The sequence below is a fragment of the Gouania willdenowi genome, chromosome 17 (genome assembly GCF_900634775.1).
Source record: "Gouania willdenowi chromosome 17, fGouWil2.1, whole genome shotgun sequence".
Taxonomy (NCBI): Eukaryota; Metazoa; Chordata; class Actinopteri; order Blenniiformes; family Gobiesocidae; genus Gouania; species Gouania willdenowi.
The window spans coordinates 11108856-11124031 of NC_041060.1; the positions used below are offsets into that span (position 1 = coordinate 11108856).

At 39.4% G+C, this 15176-nt stretch overlaps 1 protein-coding gene across 4 annotated transcripts in view; it reads right to left on the bottom strand.

Moving 5' to 3' along the window:
• The window catches only part of carmil3 (capping protein regulator and myosin 1 linker 3), a 105014-nt gene extending 93872 nt beyond the window's left edge, over window positions 1–11142 (bottom strand). For all 4 annotated transcript variants that reach the window (XM_028473515.1, XM_028473517.1, XM_028473516.1 and 1 more), the window contains exons 1-2: window positions 10905–11142; window positions 5870–5964 (exon numbers count right to left, since the gene is read on the bottom strand). In XM_028473515.1, coding sequence (XP_028329316.1) covers window positions 5870–5964; window positions 10905–10962 — 153 coding nt within the window. In that variant the 5' untranslated portion in view covers window positions 10963–11142. The remainder of the gene's footprint in view (window positions 1–5869; window positions 5965–10904) is intronic.
• Window positions 11143–15176: the final 4034 nt, after the last annotated feature.

Genomic DNA, 15176 nt, shown 5'->3' on the forward strand with positions numbered 1-15176 from the left:
TTTACAAATAAATATGGGGTTTATAATGTAAATTTTTAGTTAAAATTTATAATTATAATAATGATGATGTAAAAGATCTTGATTAGAACATGAACTGAAAATACAAGGGTCAGTCTTGGTCCCACACTAGGGGGAGATGACACAAAATGATAAAAAATATAGAAATAAATCTATTCAGGAGCCACTAAATACTGTTTTATTCCATTTATTTACAAAATCCGATCCTTTAAAATATGTATCATTCATTCATTCCATCATTATGCTCTATATTAAAGTTTGGGAAACACTGGTGTAGGGCAACTTCTCACCCTGACTCAGGAAAGTAGCAAAGCTTTTTTTGTTCATATTTAGCCATTTGATGTTAGAGAATGTGTTTTTTTAACGCTTGGCTCAGTGTGTGTGTGTACGCTGTTGCTGCTGCCGCTGATGTCACGGCGGGTGTTTCCTCCTTGTCCCATCAACGCGCTGCCGTCCGGTCACACCCGGGATAAAGGACGAGGGTTACGGGGAACAGCTACCTTTGACAAAAGAGTGCGTCTTCGCTGCCTTGCACTTTTAAAACCCGGAGGAGCTGCTCACGTTAGTTATTCTCTGGCGCCGCCATCTTTGTTTTGGTCAGATGACGCATCTGTGCCCATATTTTGTGTCGACGTCATCGATTACGTCGACGCGTTGTCTCGGGCCTAATAACAACGCATTTATTTGAGGCGCCATTAAAGTTACTCAAGGTCACCGCTCAATCAAAGACAGAAACAAGATTAAAAAAACATACAAAGAACAATAAAATATACAAAAATAAGGTGGACAGTGATGGAAGAGCAGTTGATCAGAGAGAGTAGGCGAGTGTAAACAGATGTGAGTGTGTTTGGAGGTCAGGAGGGAGTGAAAATGAATGCAGTCATTCAAAGAATTACACTTGACATTTTACACCTAAAAATAAAATTATTATGTCCTTGTATTTTTCTGTACAATACAAAACCCACAAAAAAAGTTTTAAATAAATAATTTAAAAAAAAAAAGACTAAAAGATAACATGTTCACTAAGTTGAACTGGAGCCATAATGGCTCTTAAGGACCACTCAATGGAGAGTTGTTTTCTGCTAAATCTGGTGCATCCATTTGATATTTCTAACAAACCTTTATGCCAATACATTCTGTCCATAAAGTAAATGAACAGAAATCACAGTTCAGACTTTTCCTGGTCAATAAGAAACAAAGGAATGGCACGAGGACACGTTTGAACAATCGGGTGTTGTGCGTGGTGCTCGCTTTCTGCGCCGCAGTCCTTTGTGTGAATCACACGAGCACAAGCAGTAGTGGCAAATATTACAAAAACTAACCAAAACAGTTGTGAGGATAAAATACCTATAATTGTTTAAACCTTTATTCTTTCTCTCTGGGTTACAGGCCATAATATTCCTGATGCGAGTAAAACGTGTATAGAAAATGGTTGGATAGTGAATTTGGTAACGTATTGATTGATTAAAAATGAAATGCTTTGTATGGGAATCACTGTGGTAAATAACGCACTCACGCACCACCAAGTCTTTAATGTGCAAATGCAGATTTGCCCAGAGGCCTACTAGAGCCTGTCGAATGGGATGTAACCACAGAACATAAGCGGGGGAAAATGCACCAAAGTGTATGAAAGGACAGTGAGGCAGTGTCAGTAATGGGCCCTTTATTAGTTGGCAGCGAGGAAACGGCAGAGCCAACACGGGGCGATGCGGGCACAGGATCAGGATAAATAAGTGGCAGAAATCGATAACTGGGGCATCACAAAACACATCAAAGATCTGCAACACCCCCGCCCCCTGCTCTCCACACACTCCTTGTTTTTTTCTAGTTCGATGCCCTCTTCCAAAACATTCTCCTCCGGTACCTCCCTCCTCCCCCTACGCCTTTGAAGATGCTTTGTTTATCGCATTGTCTCTAATCTCCACATTGCATCAAGTGAGGACGGCGAGGGCGTGCATGAGAGCAAGTTTTGACACTGCAGCTAGTGTGTCTGCAGGGACGTGGACGTGTCAAAGTGTATGCATGGATGTGTGTGCGTGCGTGTGGAGGGGGGGATTCTCCAGAAATGAAACATACATGTTGATGCTCCCCATGTGTTGCCCTGGGTGCTGTTTGGACGTCATGCTGAGCTTCTCCCGTCTGTCTGAGATGGTTGGTGTGTGTGTGCGTGTGTGTGTGTTGCTCCGTGATGGCTGGTACAGTCACCATCCATAAACAATTGGATTCCAGTAGCACCCAGAGGGAAAGGACGAAAAGAAACAAAGGCTCATGTAGATTTATTAAAATAATAACTTTCTGTTAGAAATTGAGATTAAAGCTTCAGTTGTGGACTTTTTCCACCTGCTAATATCTGGCTGAGATGAAAGTTTAGACCAGAAAGAGAATTCTGGGTAAGATTTGCTGATGTAAAATGCCACACAGGCACATTTATTAACAAACAGCAGTACAAAATGTGCCACCTTTGGTTTGTTCTCCGATGAGGGACAGCACATGTGAGTGAGTTGTAAATCAGAGAAATTTTCAGGGAACTAATGTTGTAAATCAGAGGTTCCCAATCTTTTTTGGACCCCATTTTGATATTAAGAATTTCTGTCGACCCTAAATCATTTTTTTCCCTAGAATTAGTTTTTGATCATAGTTGTATTATTGTATTACAAATACAGAGTCGCCAGCATTGGTAACAAGTTGTGCCAGGTCAGATACTTTTATACTGCATTTACTATTCATATTATTATTATTAACTGGATTTATATTTGACAAAGTGAAATTATATAACATAGTTAAATATTGTCTGTTGTTCTCATTTGTAAAAGAATAATAATTAAAACATTTCAAAACTAATTTTTATTCAGTATTTTTTTTTTTTTTACATATTACTATACACTCTAGGTGATCCCATTTAAACTCCAGACGACCCCACATTGGTTCCTGACCCCAGGGTGAAAAACATCTGTGTATAGTAGAAACAAACTCCATCTTGATGCATTATTAAATATATATATGTTTTAACATTAAGCCAACATTAATGCTTACACACTGAAGAAAATACATATCAAATGATTGATTTAAAAAAAAAAAATTCATCTTTTTTGCACATGCGGTCAAAGGTCAACACTATATGTACTGCAATCATTTCATCAACAGCTATTTTTTATTGCAATTAAATAAATGCATTTATTTTATTGCGTAATTGTGACCATCACCAGCTCTCCCTAAAGAAGGGTAAGGAAAACTTTCTTAAAGGGAGAGGGCCATGTAACACCTTGGTGAGGGAGAAGGGAACAGGGAAGAGGGAGTCAGGGTAGTACAATGGAAGGGCTGGGAAAGAGTCGATCTATTTTAAAAGATTATGACTCGATATCAGGCCATTCAAACCCAACTCTATACAAGCAAATTGAAATTCAAGCTTGAATCTTCAGTCAATGGAAATGATCCAAACGTGCAAACTATCATACATGTTTTCAAGCGCAAGTCTGAATATTTGTAGAAATTATCCGGCGGGAATGAAGCTCTTTTTACAAACTGTCATCCAACTACACGGAGCCGTTGGCATCATGCTTCTCTGAGCGACGAGATAGACGTTGACAATGAGCTAGAATGAATGAAGTGTATCTATTTCCAACCACCCACCCTTTCCTTGAAAGAATGTGGAGCAGTTAAAGAGTAGCAGCAGCAGCAGCCAAAGCCCATTTGGATAGTAAAAATCTCTCATAGACACAGGCCTAATTGAATTGCTTCTGATGGAAAGGAGAGAGGGTTGTAGCCTTTTACAGATTTGAGTAAAGCCAAAAGGAAAAGGAGAAGGGCAAAAACAGGAGAGGCGGGAGAAAAGTGAGGAGCGGCCAGCGTAGGGATGACGATGTGGGGGGGGGAAGGGTGCTGACAGGCGGGAAGATAATCGAGATGGACAGATAAGGAGGGAGGGAGTAAGGAAACAAAGAGAAGATGACAAAAATAGTGGGGGTGGAGTGATGATGGAGATGGATAAAGTCAGGAAGGAGACGGGTGGGAAAACCAAACAACAAATTAAAAAGGAGAAGCTCTGATTAATAGTTGGGAGGGACTTCCTTATTGGCTCGTCTTTGTTTTCAGGAGAGAAACAAAAGCCTTTCTCACACTCTTAGCGGCGCCATCACAAAGTACGGCTGCTGACTAATTGACAAATGCTAAATTGCAGCAGTTGCTCTTAACCAACAAAGTCCTTGAACACATCAGTGGCAGCTGTCCACACACCCTCTGGTATGCACACGCACACAGGGGCTTCTACTTTAACCATAAAACACATTAAACAATGCGTCTGTATGAGTGCCGTGTTGGGCGAACACACACACACACACACCCATGCACACACACGCCAGTGGCATTAAGGCCATCCTGCCACATCTAATAAACTGTGAGGATGGGCTCAGGCCATGGCACGGTGTCCACTGTGCTCTGACCAAATAGCATCTGTCCTAAGCCTGATTTTCAACGTGTCTGTTGTCCATCTCTGGGAGCTAATCTGTGACTTCTTATGGCTCCTTCAATTTGTGACAATTAACTTCAATTGATTTTCATTGTGCGTGAAATGTGTTTGTCTGTTGCACGTTTACCAGCTTATGTAGAGGGACACTTTCCCTTAAAAGCTAATACCCACAGTCATTTTCTATAAAATCACAGTGTTTGCCTCATAGATCAATGAATTGAACATCATGTACTCCAAAAGGAAAGCAAAAAGGTCAACATTGCCACTCGAAAGTTTACTTTAATCTCCAGCGTATACATTCTGTTGGTTGATATTTTGTGCATTGCATTGTGGGATGTGGAGTCCCATAAACAGATGCATAGAAGTGTTTTTACGTCATTCTTAACGGGATTTCTTATCAAACATGTGGTCATTTGATCCATAAAAACTAGGAGTGTACCGATCCGATATTAATATCGGATATGGGTCCGATATCAGCCAGAAAACAAATATTGGATTTTATTGAACTGCCTCTAAAATCTCCGATATATATTATATTTATTCAATTGTAGAATACTGTAGATATTATGTTGAAGGTTAAAATGTATGTAACCAATTGGTTATTAATAAATGGGTCAGTTTTTCTCATACCTACTGTTGCTGACTATTGTTCTATGTTTGAGTAACAACACTTGATCAAATCTTTTCTAACATTCCACACTACAAAATAAGTAATAAAAGTATGTAAGAGTCATGCTGGTATGGCATCGGATCGATATCGGTATCGGACAATACTCAAGGCTGCAATTATGGTATCGTATCGGAAGTGAAAAAGTATCGGAGACCCACCATTGTGCTACTGACTAAACTTCAGGTTAACTTCAAAACAAGAGCCCTAATTACAAAAGCATGAAAAAAACAAATGCAAGACAAGAACAGATGCTTTTGTTTTTAAATGGGAATGTTAGACTTTTTTTTTTTTTTTAAACCAGTCCCAGGACAATTTTTACGTTCTGCCACAATACATCATGGGGTGGTTAAGTATGTGCTCACCGTGTATACTTAAAAAAAGTCACGATATAGCATACATCCAGGTATTTCTCGCATACTCAATCTGTCCATACTATCTAATGGTTACAAACTACATACTCATTTTGACATCAGACTTTGTATGAGTAGTACGTTAGTATGCCATTTCGAACATAGCCGTTGTTTACTATAGAGTTTAAAACAAACTTTCAAGCCGCAATTTCAATCTTTTACATATTCTTTTGAGCAAATGATCTTTGATTTTTTTTTTTTTTTTTGAATCAAAGAGACCTACACTAACATTTTGTGTCCAGCAGCTTTAACAACTGTGTTGCAGTTGCTCAGTGTATCAACAGAAGATGAAGCAGCATCTCTCACCAGTATCCTGTCCTCGGATTTTCCACTCCTTGTTTCTTGCTTGATGGCTCGCACAAACTTAATGGCCTGTTTATCCAGCACTTTTCTGATACTCTCTGGAAACAAAAAGACAAACACAATGGAAAACTGATTTAAATGTCTGTGGCCAGGAAAAGCATTAAAAGATTTAATCTGCAAGATAATACATTTAAAAAACAAGGAATGTTCAGTGTCAGGGTTGCCAGCTCTCATTGGTTCAAACTTATTATTCTGTCTGCCTCGAACATATCTACACACATTACAAATCCACGTCCTACAACAACTGCATGGAGCAAAATTAAAACCAGGCATGCTGTTAAAACATTTTCGTGCATTGGGTAATGTGAAATCAAATCTATTGCACACTGGAGGCAGCACCACACACCTTATTAATCATCAACAGTGTTTACAAAGTAAAAAAACTGCCTTCTGTTGAATCAATTTTGACATTAACCAAGACATAAACAAACACAGACGGTAAGTTTTTTGGTCGACCGCATTGAATCTTAAAGAGTTTTGTATTGAAGTGGCATTTGAGCATTAGAGATTCTTAGAATTGAAATATTATTTCTTCCTTTTTTTTTCTAACTTCTAAGCAAGGACCACCCCACGCCGCAGCCACAGGCATGCAAGGGCGCGGCCTGCGCCACCCACCCCAGAAGACCCCCACCAGGACCGCCCCAGCCACCCGGCCAAGCCCACCGGACCCCAAGAGCACCCCCCCCCCGGGACCAAGAATCCCCAAGGGCGAGCCCTGGGCGAAGCTCCTCGGGGGACGCCTCCCCACTCCAGCCCACGAACTGGTCACAGTCTGGCAGCTCACAGCCCCAGGCGCAAGGACAGCAGCCCAGGCCCCGCCGCCCACCGGACAGTGCAAGCCATGGGGCAATGATCCCCACTGGTGCGTGAGCGACCGGCAGCCACCGCTGCGGGGAGAAAGCACTCGAACGGCACACGTCCGGTGCGGAACAGCAGCCCCCAGCCAAGGGCACCCCAACAGTGACCTCAACCACCGGAACAGCCAGCGCCGCCCCCCAGCAAACAGCATCATGAAAGTGCATTTTAAAAGTACATAATACATGTAATACATATTTTAGGGCAAAGATTGGCAATGTTTATCACAGTGTGGGGCCAGAAAATGTGATTGCCTTACATTATCACAATTATTGTCAGCACATAGAATAATGACTAATCTGAGAAACAAAGGGTTTGATCATTTTGTGAATTTTTGTTGTTGTTTGGTGTTTTTTTTGTCAATTTCTGATTTTGTTACTTTTTCATTTTTTAAAATCAGTTTTTCTGTCTTTTGAGTCAACTTGTGTTTTTGTTGCCATGTGTTGTGGTTTTTGTTGCCCCTTGTGTATTTCTTTTTTGTTTGTTTTATTGTCACTTTATATATTCTTTTGTTTTTTGGAGCCATTTTGTGTATTTTTGGTTTCATTTCCTACTTTTAGTTGCCCCATGTCTGTTTTAGTGTGTTAAGTTTAAAACCAGAACTTTTATTTTTAAAACCAATTGAGGAAGTTAATCAAATTTGCTCATTGATGCTGTTATGGGTTGGGGTTAAGGTTTTTTGTTTTGTTTTTGGACATTTTGCCATTCTGTCATTGAGTATTAATATTAGTTTTAATGATGTATTTATTGATGTCTAGTTTTGTTATCATGCTAACTCTCAGTGCTAAAGTATGCTCAACACCAAAGCAATGGGATAAAGGACACCAGCAGGTTCCACTTTTGGATGTTTTCCAACAGAGTTGTCAGTAACTGTACAGTTTTACAGTAAAGTCCTACTGTTCTGTGTGAAAATAGCTGAGAAAAAAAGGCCAGGATCTTCAGTCCTTTCAGAAACAACTGCAAAAAGGAGGGGATATTGAGCCAAATAAGTAGAAAGAGCCAACAGTGCTGCTTCAAAAGAAACATCATCGAGACATCAACATGGCTTTTAGTTAACAGAGACTCATAACTAATCTATTTTTAGCCTGAAAGGGAAAAAAAAGAGCAGCCACGATCGTCACACTGGAATCTTCAAGGAACTCTATCGTCCGCGGTGCCAGGCAACCCATGTGAAACCCACTGAAGCAAACACTGCATCATCCATATGCATCTCCTCCAATACAGAATAACTAAATATTCCATTTTAAAGACTGATGTCTGTCTATATCCCCTGACAACAAACAAGTCGCCCATATGCCTGCAAGTTTATGATCACAGCCCATGTTTCCAAAGGAGACCATTATTAGTGCTAAATATGTATTTGTAGCACCAAGCAGATGGAGATACAGTAAGGCAGCCATGCTGTGTCACAGTTTCCCAAAACCTCTCACTTTATCATACACTCAGAATTCTCATTTTCCCACATACAGCCCTCAACTACACAGATGAACGAGGAGCAGCATGTGTGACACAAGGAAGACAATCCATGGTGACAGAGAGATGGATCAGATCAGCCCAGGACTGACATAAGAGTTAGTGACATTAAGCCGGGTAACACCTTTTGGCTTTTAGCTAACTTTGTGCCCCCTCCGAGGCCTTCTGATGGGACATATGGTCTGTGGGTGCAGGGGTGAAGGGGTCACAGAGATGGAAGGAAAGATAGACATGAAAGTATTTCTTATAATTGTGTATGTAGTATTATAGGAGGCCACAAGACATGTCCTCACATGAGAAGAGTGACATTGCTTTGTTACGTTGTGTTGCTCTGTCTTAATAGGGGTTGATGTCTGTGTCTAATACTAGGGATGTAACGATTCACTCAACTCCCGATACGATTCGATTCACGATACGATTCTTTCACGATTTATTTTACAAAATGGAACTGTAGACAAATGATGACTGATATAATATTCCTTTATTTGAAAATAAAAATACTGTATTATTTTCCTTTTATTTTTCATTGTCAAAAGAATCCCTTGATAAACTATTCAAAACAATGCAATTTAACTAAAAATAAATCTTGAATGAAATAAAAAAAAAGGAATAATACAAATGAAGAAGCCTATTAATTTAAATTGGTTACAAACTGTGTCACTTCAGCCAATATGAGTCTTCCAAGCAAAATAGCTGCAAACATGTCTCACAAATGGAAGTGTTGGTTTATCCCCTGCTGCTCTAGAAGGACTTTTAAAGAATATAACTTAACGAAACACTTTACTGTCGATCTTTCATGGACCAATTCACTACAGATGCGATAACGATAGTAGTGGCCATTATTGTTGGTTTTTGCGCCTCCCGATTGCATTTCCACATATGAATTTACAAATCAGAACACGTGACAACAGTATTTGCAGCAAAAGTGACGAATGTTCCTTCATTGAGAAGATTCTTAAAGGAAAAGTATGGTTGCCGTATCAATATACCAACATTCTATCTGTACGCAGCGCCCCTCATTGGCCAGTTTAGGTGGCGTGATAGGTCAGTCATTGGCCAGTTTAGATCACGTGACTAAACCTATCCATAAACCTAACCCTAACCTAAAAATTGTTGTGATATTGGGTTATAACCTAACCCTAACCCTAAGACGCTACGTACGTGTACTTTGGTAAACGTACCAGTAGCATCGGGGGTTGTCCGTATGGCAACCGTAAGAATAGACACTTCAGGGTTGCGGGGGTCTACTGTTGCCTATCTCCGGCTCACACCAGGTGAACACCGCTGGACAGGGCGCCAGTCCATGGCAGGGCAACACACATACAGACAAACAATCACACTCCCATTCACTCCTACGGGCAATTTAGATACTACAATCAACAGTCACATTTGTGGATTGTGGGAGGAAGCCAGAGTACCCAGAGGAAACCCACGCAGCACGGAGAGAACATGCAAACTTCACACAGAAAGGACCCAAGTGTCGACCCCAGGACCTACTTGCTGTGAGGCGTACGTGCTAACCACTAAGCCACCATGCGCCCCTATTTTTTTATGTATAATAAAGTATAGGAAGTGTTTCCTAGAACGTAATATGTATCTATATACCGGCATTCTATTCGTACGAAAGATGACGTTACCGGAAGTCATTCCGTGCGTTTAGGGTTAGATAGTAACGTAGTTTAGAGTTAGGGTTAGTCCGTAACGTAGTAGACTTACTAATACAAATGGAAGTACAAGTGCGTAGCGTCTCATTGGCCAGTTTATGTTGCGTCACATGACCTAAACTGGCCAATGAGGGGCGTTGCGTATAGATAGAATGCCGGTGTAGTGTAAAATAATGTTACGTGCGAAAGTCTCCCACAGGTGCAAGCGCACTAATAGCGTCGTAAATATTGACACGTATACGTAAAATACTTTGCTCCTTTAAATTTTCCACTATGATAAACTCTAATTCTAACCCTATCCTGAACCTTTTTTCAACATGACAGACCAGCATGCCCATTCTACACTACACTGGTATATGGATACGTATTACGTTTTGACAGCTGCGGCCTTAAGTATACAATGAATAGCAATTTTCCATTAGTTCATGTAATTATAGGAAAGAAATACTATATCGGAATATATATCGTTATCAGAATATAAATTTGCCGATATCGTGATGTAAAATGTTCTCCATATTGCACAGCACTACCCTGCATCCTCACTGTCTTTTGGATACTTACTGGTAAATCATCCCACTGCCCCAACCCTTCATCACCCCCCCTCACTCCACCTTTAAACCCCCATTGGCAGGTGTGTTAATAGCCTAATACGGTCTGGAGATAGGCAGCTTGTCCAGGCTGAGCTGGTAAACAGGCGACTTAACCTCCACATCAGGATAATTAGCTGTGGGCACCTTCTCTGACACCTTTACGTTCTCCTTCCACCACCACCACCATGCACATGAAACAGGACAGGTGTCCCAACTCCCCCCTCCCACCCACGAGTTGGAGATCATGATCACGCGCGCGCACGCACACACCTGCAACAAGCACCGACTCCGCTTTCAGTAGAAACTCCATTAGGGTAGCGACAAAACAGCTGAGTAAGAAAAACTAACACAGAGAGACACAAGTGGGGGTTAAACTAATAAAGCGGAAAGGCTCACCTGTGATTTCCCTGCTGACGTTGGCAAAGCTTGCCGCCGTGTTGTCCTTTGAAGCCATGCTTATCCTGTTACCTGTCGTGTGACGCTTGTTCTTCGTCTTCTTCTTCTTCTTCTACGACTACTTTTTTTATTTTTCTTCTTCTTCTTCTCTTACTTCCACCTTGACGCCCGCAGGTGCTCCGGTAGAGCAGGGCAGATGCTGAGATGCGCACCCACCGACTGCGCCTCTGACTTCAGCTGCTCTCAGCCAGGGAAGTGAGGGAGGAGGAGGAGGAGGAGGAGGGATAGAGAGAGGGAAGGAGGGGGGAGCATGTTCAAATCTCGTTTAATGGGAATACTGGTGACAAATTCCTCGGCAGCAGGAGCCAACAGCGCCTCACAGGAAAGGAAAAGGGGCCCCAACCGGGTCACCAACAATGACAGAAGTGCAGGGCAACGACAGCGCCAAACGCAGCAATGCAACAGTGCTTTTTAGTCATTCTTGTGTGTTTAACTATACTGCTGTCTTCGTTCGGAAATGGCTGTCATGCTGTTACAATTAGTGCTAGGACAAGCATAGGCAACTGGAGACACAGGGACCACATGTGGCTCTCGGTCTAATTTTGTTGCAGCCTCCCAAATGTAAATGTACTAAACTAAAAATACACAAAATGGCAAAAAAAAAAAAACTAGACAAAAAATACACGAAAGGATAACGAAAACACTAAATTTCAAAAACAAAAAATTAGTCCAAAAATAAACAAGTGGACAGCAAAATAAACAAATTGACTTTGAAAATTCAAAAGATGAATAAAAATACACAAAAGTAACAGAAATATAGAAAACAATAACAAAAACCGCAAAAAATAAACAAAATGACTCAAAAAAACATGTGAAAATACAAAAAAAATTACAAAATGACTGAAACAATTTGCGCAAGGATAAGGAAATAACACAAAATTGCAACAAAATCACAAAAAGACTCCAGAAACACACAACACGACAGAAAAATAAACAAATTGACTTCGAAAACTCAAAAGATGACAAAAAATATGCAAAAGTAACAAAGAAATATAAAAGACAATAACAAAACCGCAAAAAAATAAACAAAATGACTCCAAAAAACATGCGAAAATATAAAAAAAGTACAAAATGACTGAAACAATTTGCAATAAAAACACAAACAAAATGCCTCCAAAGATAAGTAAGACAACAGCAAAATAAACAAATTGAAATTCAAATGCTGACCAAAAATACGCAAATATAACACAGAAATATAGAAAACAATAACAAAAACACACAAAATGGCAGAAAAACAAATCAAATGTTAGTTTTTTTTTCATGTATTAATGCTTAAATGTGTCATTACTCCAAATGTTGACAACAGTCTTGATATTGTGGCCCTCAAATCAGACAATAATCCCCTCTCTGATAGCTATATTTATTTCAATGCATCTTTAAAAAGAGAAATACGAAAAGGAAAAACTCTGGACAGATAAAATAGATGAAGTGATAATTTGTGAATTTTCAGTGTAAACATCTCCTAAATAAAGAAACGCACATTAAATAAAACATGCCACATATAACGTTTCCATTGCCAAAAATATTCATAATATTTGTATGCAATACCTGCAAGATGCTTTGTACTCAACAATTCAGATCAATTTATTATGTCAGCCCATAAATAAACACGAAAATTAAAAATAAGCAAATTTATGTATGTATAGGTATCATTTACTGTTTTTATTTTGATAATGACATTTCCGCTAATTTTCTTCTTACAATTTGTATTTATTGGTCAAATATAACCGAAGAAAAAGTTAAGATGCATGCACTGATTTTTTTTTTTTTTTTTTTATGAACCCAAGCACAGAATAAATACAAGATTTTTTTTTTTTTTTTTTTTTTTTTTTAAACCCACAAAAATAATACAAAGTTGCATTTGCAATCTTTTTTTATTAGGTTTTTCCATTATAAATGGATTATTTGTCAGATTATTGGCATTCAGAGATGCCACTGATTCAATCCTTCTTGAAAGACATTCAATTTAAAATTAACCAAAGTTGAAAAATATATAGACCATTAAATAATTTCTTGGCATATGATCTAGTTCTTACCCCAAAAACAATCTGCCATATACATGTAGTCACATTTGCAAAGATTATGATTGATCTTTTCCTTAACCTAATTATGAATGAAAAAGGAGAGTCTGTGTTCTGTGAAGGCCTGTTATAAATTAAATAAGACATTTTTCAAAGGAGTTGCAGATGGTTTCATGCAGAGCGAGCAGCGAGAACTCAAGCTGTCCTGTGTACGTCTGTAGCAGTGCTCATTGATGTCTGATCACCTAATGAAGGCCAGATTACCTGACCTAAATATTTTCACCCACTGAATTAATAGTTAAAATATGACACGAGTAAAACAAGTTAAACAGTATGTTAGTGTGTTTATTTGAAAAATGATTAGCTTAAATTTAACTCCGGAAAGCGGCTGAATTTAGACAATAAATTTGATTTGAGGCATTGAATGAAGATGTTTAATGAAATTCAGTCAGGCTTTCGTTGTCATCACATAAGTGCTAAATGACTTAAGGTTGAACACTAATTCAGAGACAAGCTTCTGTTCTCAAACATGGGTTAGACTAAATGGAAAAGTACTGCAATGATTTAAGTCCTATACTTTGAATGTAGGTAGGCGATTTTCAAAATGATTTTGAATGTAGCCTCCCCAATGGCTCCGCCTTTAGCCCCCTCCCCCCTCCCCTCTGTGCTCTGTCTTAAAAAGTGTATCTGGAGAAAATAGCCTACCCTAGCTTTAAGGAGAAAAGTTATTTTGTAAGCATTGGAAACTTAGAATCTGACAGATTAACAATGTCCTGTGGGGTTCCTCAGGGCTCTGTTCTTGGACCTTTTCTGTTTAGCCTTTATATTCTTCCTTTAGGAAAAATTCTACAGGACTGTAAGGTTAATTATCAGAGCTATGCAGACAACACACAACTATACGTATCAGTGAACTCAGATGACCATGGTCCCATTGAGGTGGTGCGTGACTGCTTAGAAAATGTAAACTGCCAAATGACTGAAACTTTCCTTCAACTTAATCATGAAAAGATTGAGGTGATTGTCTTTTAGTATCAGGGAAAAGAGGACTTCTGTCTGCGAGTACCTTCTTATTGATTTTTAAGCTGTTAAATGTTTTCTATTGCATTTATTAATCCAGTAAAACACATTGAATTGCTTTGTGTATGATGAGTCAACAATTGTATTATTTAAAGACTTTGTGGTCAGAGTTGAGAGATTTCCACTCGTAGCTGATAAGATTTCCAGTATGATAAAAATAACAATAAATCACCTCTGCAATTATAGATTCTGCAACATAGTTTAGTTCCTTGTCTTTAAATAATAATAATATTAATAATACATTTTACTTGGAAACCAGGGTTACTTTACAATGCATAGTATAAAAGCACAATAAAAGTTTAAGATAAAATACAGAGACAGGGCAGTGGTGGTCAGGTTTGAAATAGCTGCAAATTTTAACCCTTTTGGTACCATATAACAAATGATTCAACCCTATTTTGTCAAAAAGGCCCATGGGGTCCCGGGCTCCGATATAGGTTGTTGAGTGGATGAAACAGTCTGTGCATTCCCAGAAATCAGTCTCCCTGGGACCCTGGAGCCAGAGAACAAAAGCGCACAGTCTGCTCCATGCATGCCCCCTTTCAATGTATATTCGGGAGTGTGTATGTGAGACCTGTGTGTCTGCTTATACTCTGATGAAAGAAGGCCCAGTGGGGGGCATAATGCCTGAGAGATGGGGGGGGGGGGGACTGGAGGAGAAAGGCTGTGTGTGCAGAGCCTGAATAAGAGGTTTATATTGCGGCAGACTATATCTGTCTCCAGGTTGCATCCATTTAACAACTTCAACACTGTTCAAAGATGAGCTTGAAAGGACGAGCCATTATTTATTCATCAATGCATCATCTCATATGGTGAAGAGTCGAGATGCTCTCGATTACTCCTCTGTGTTTTTACATTGTGTGCATGAACACAAGCCTAAGATGGAATAAAAGGTTTGACAAAAGCTCTGTGGAAAGTGTAGAAATACACATAAAAAGAATACACAAAGGAGGGAAGCATGTACAATTATGTGCATTAGAGCTGCCAGATATGATTTTTTTCCATTTAATCTTTTTTAACATATATTATTTTTTTTTGCATTTAACAACTCGTGAGTTTTACAGCAAGTTTGGAGGATGCTTCAAAGAAACAAAATCTCTCCATGGTCCCTCAA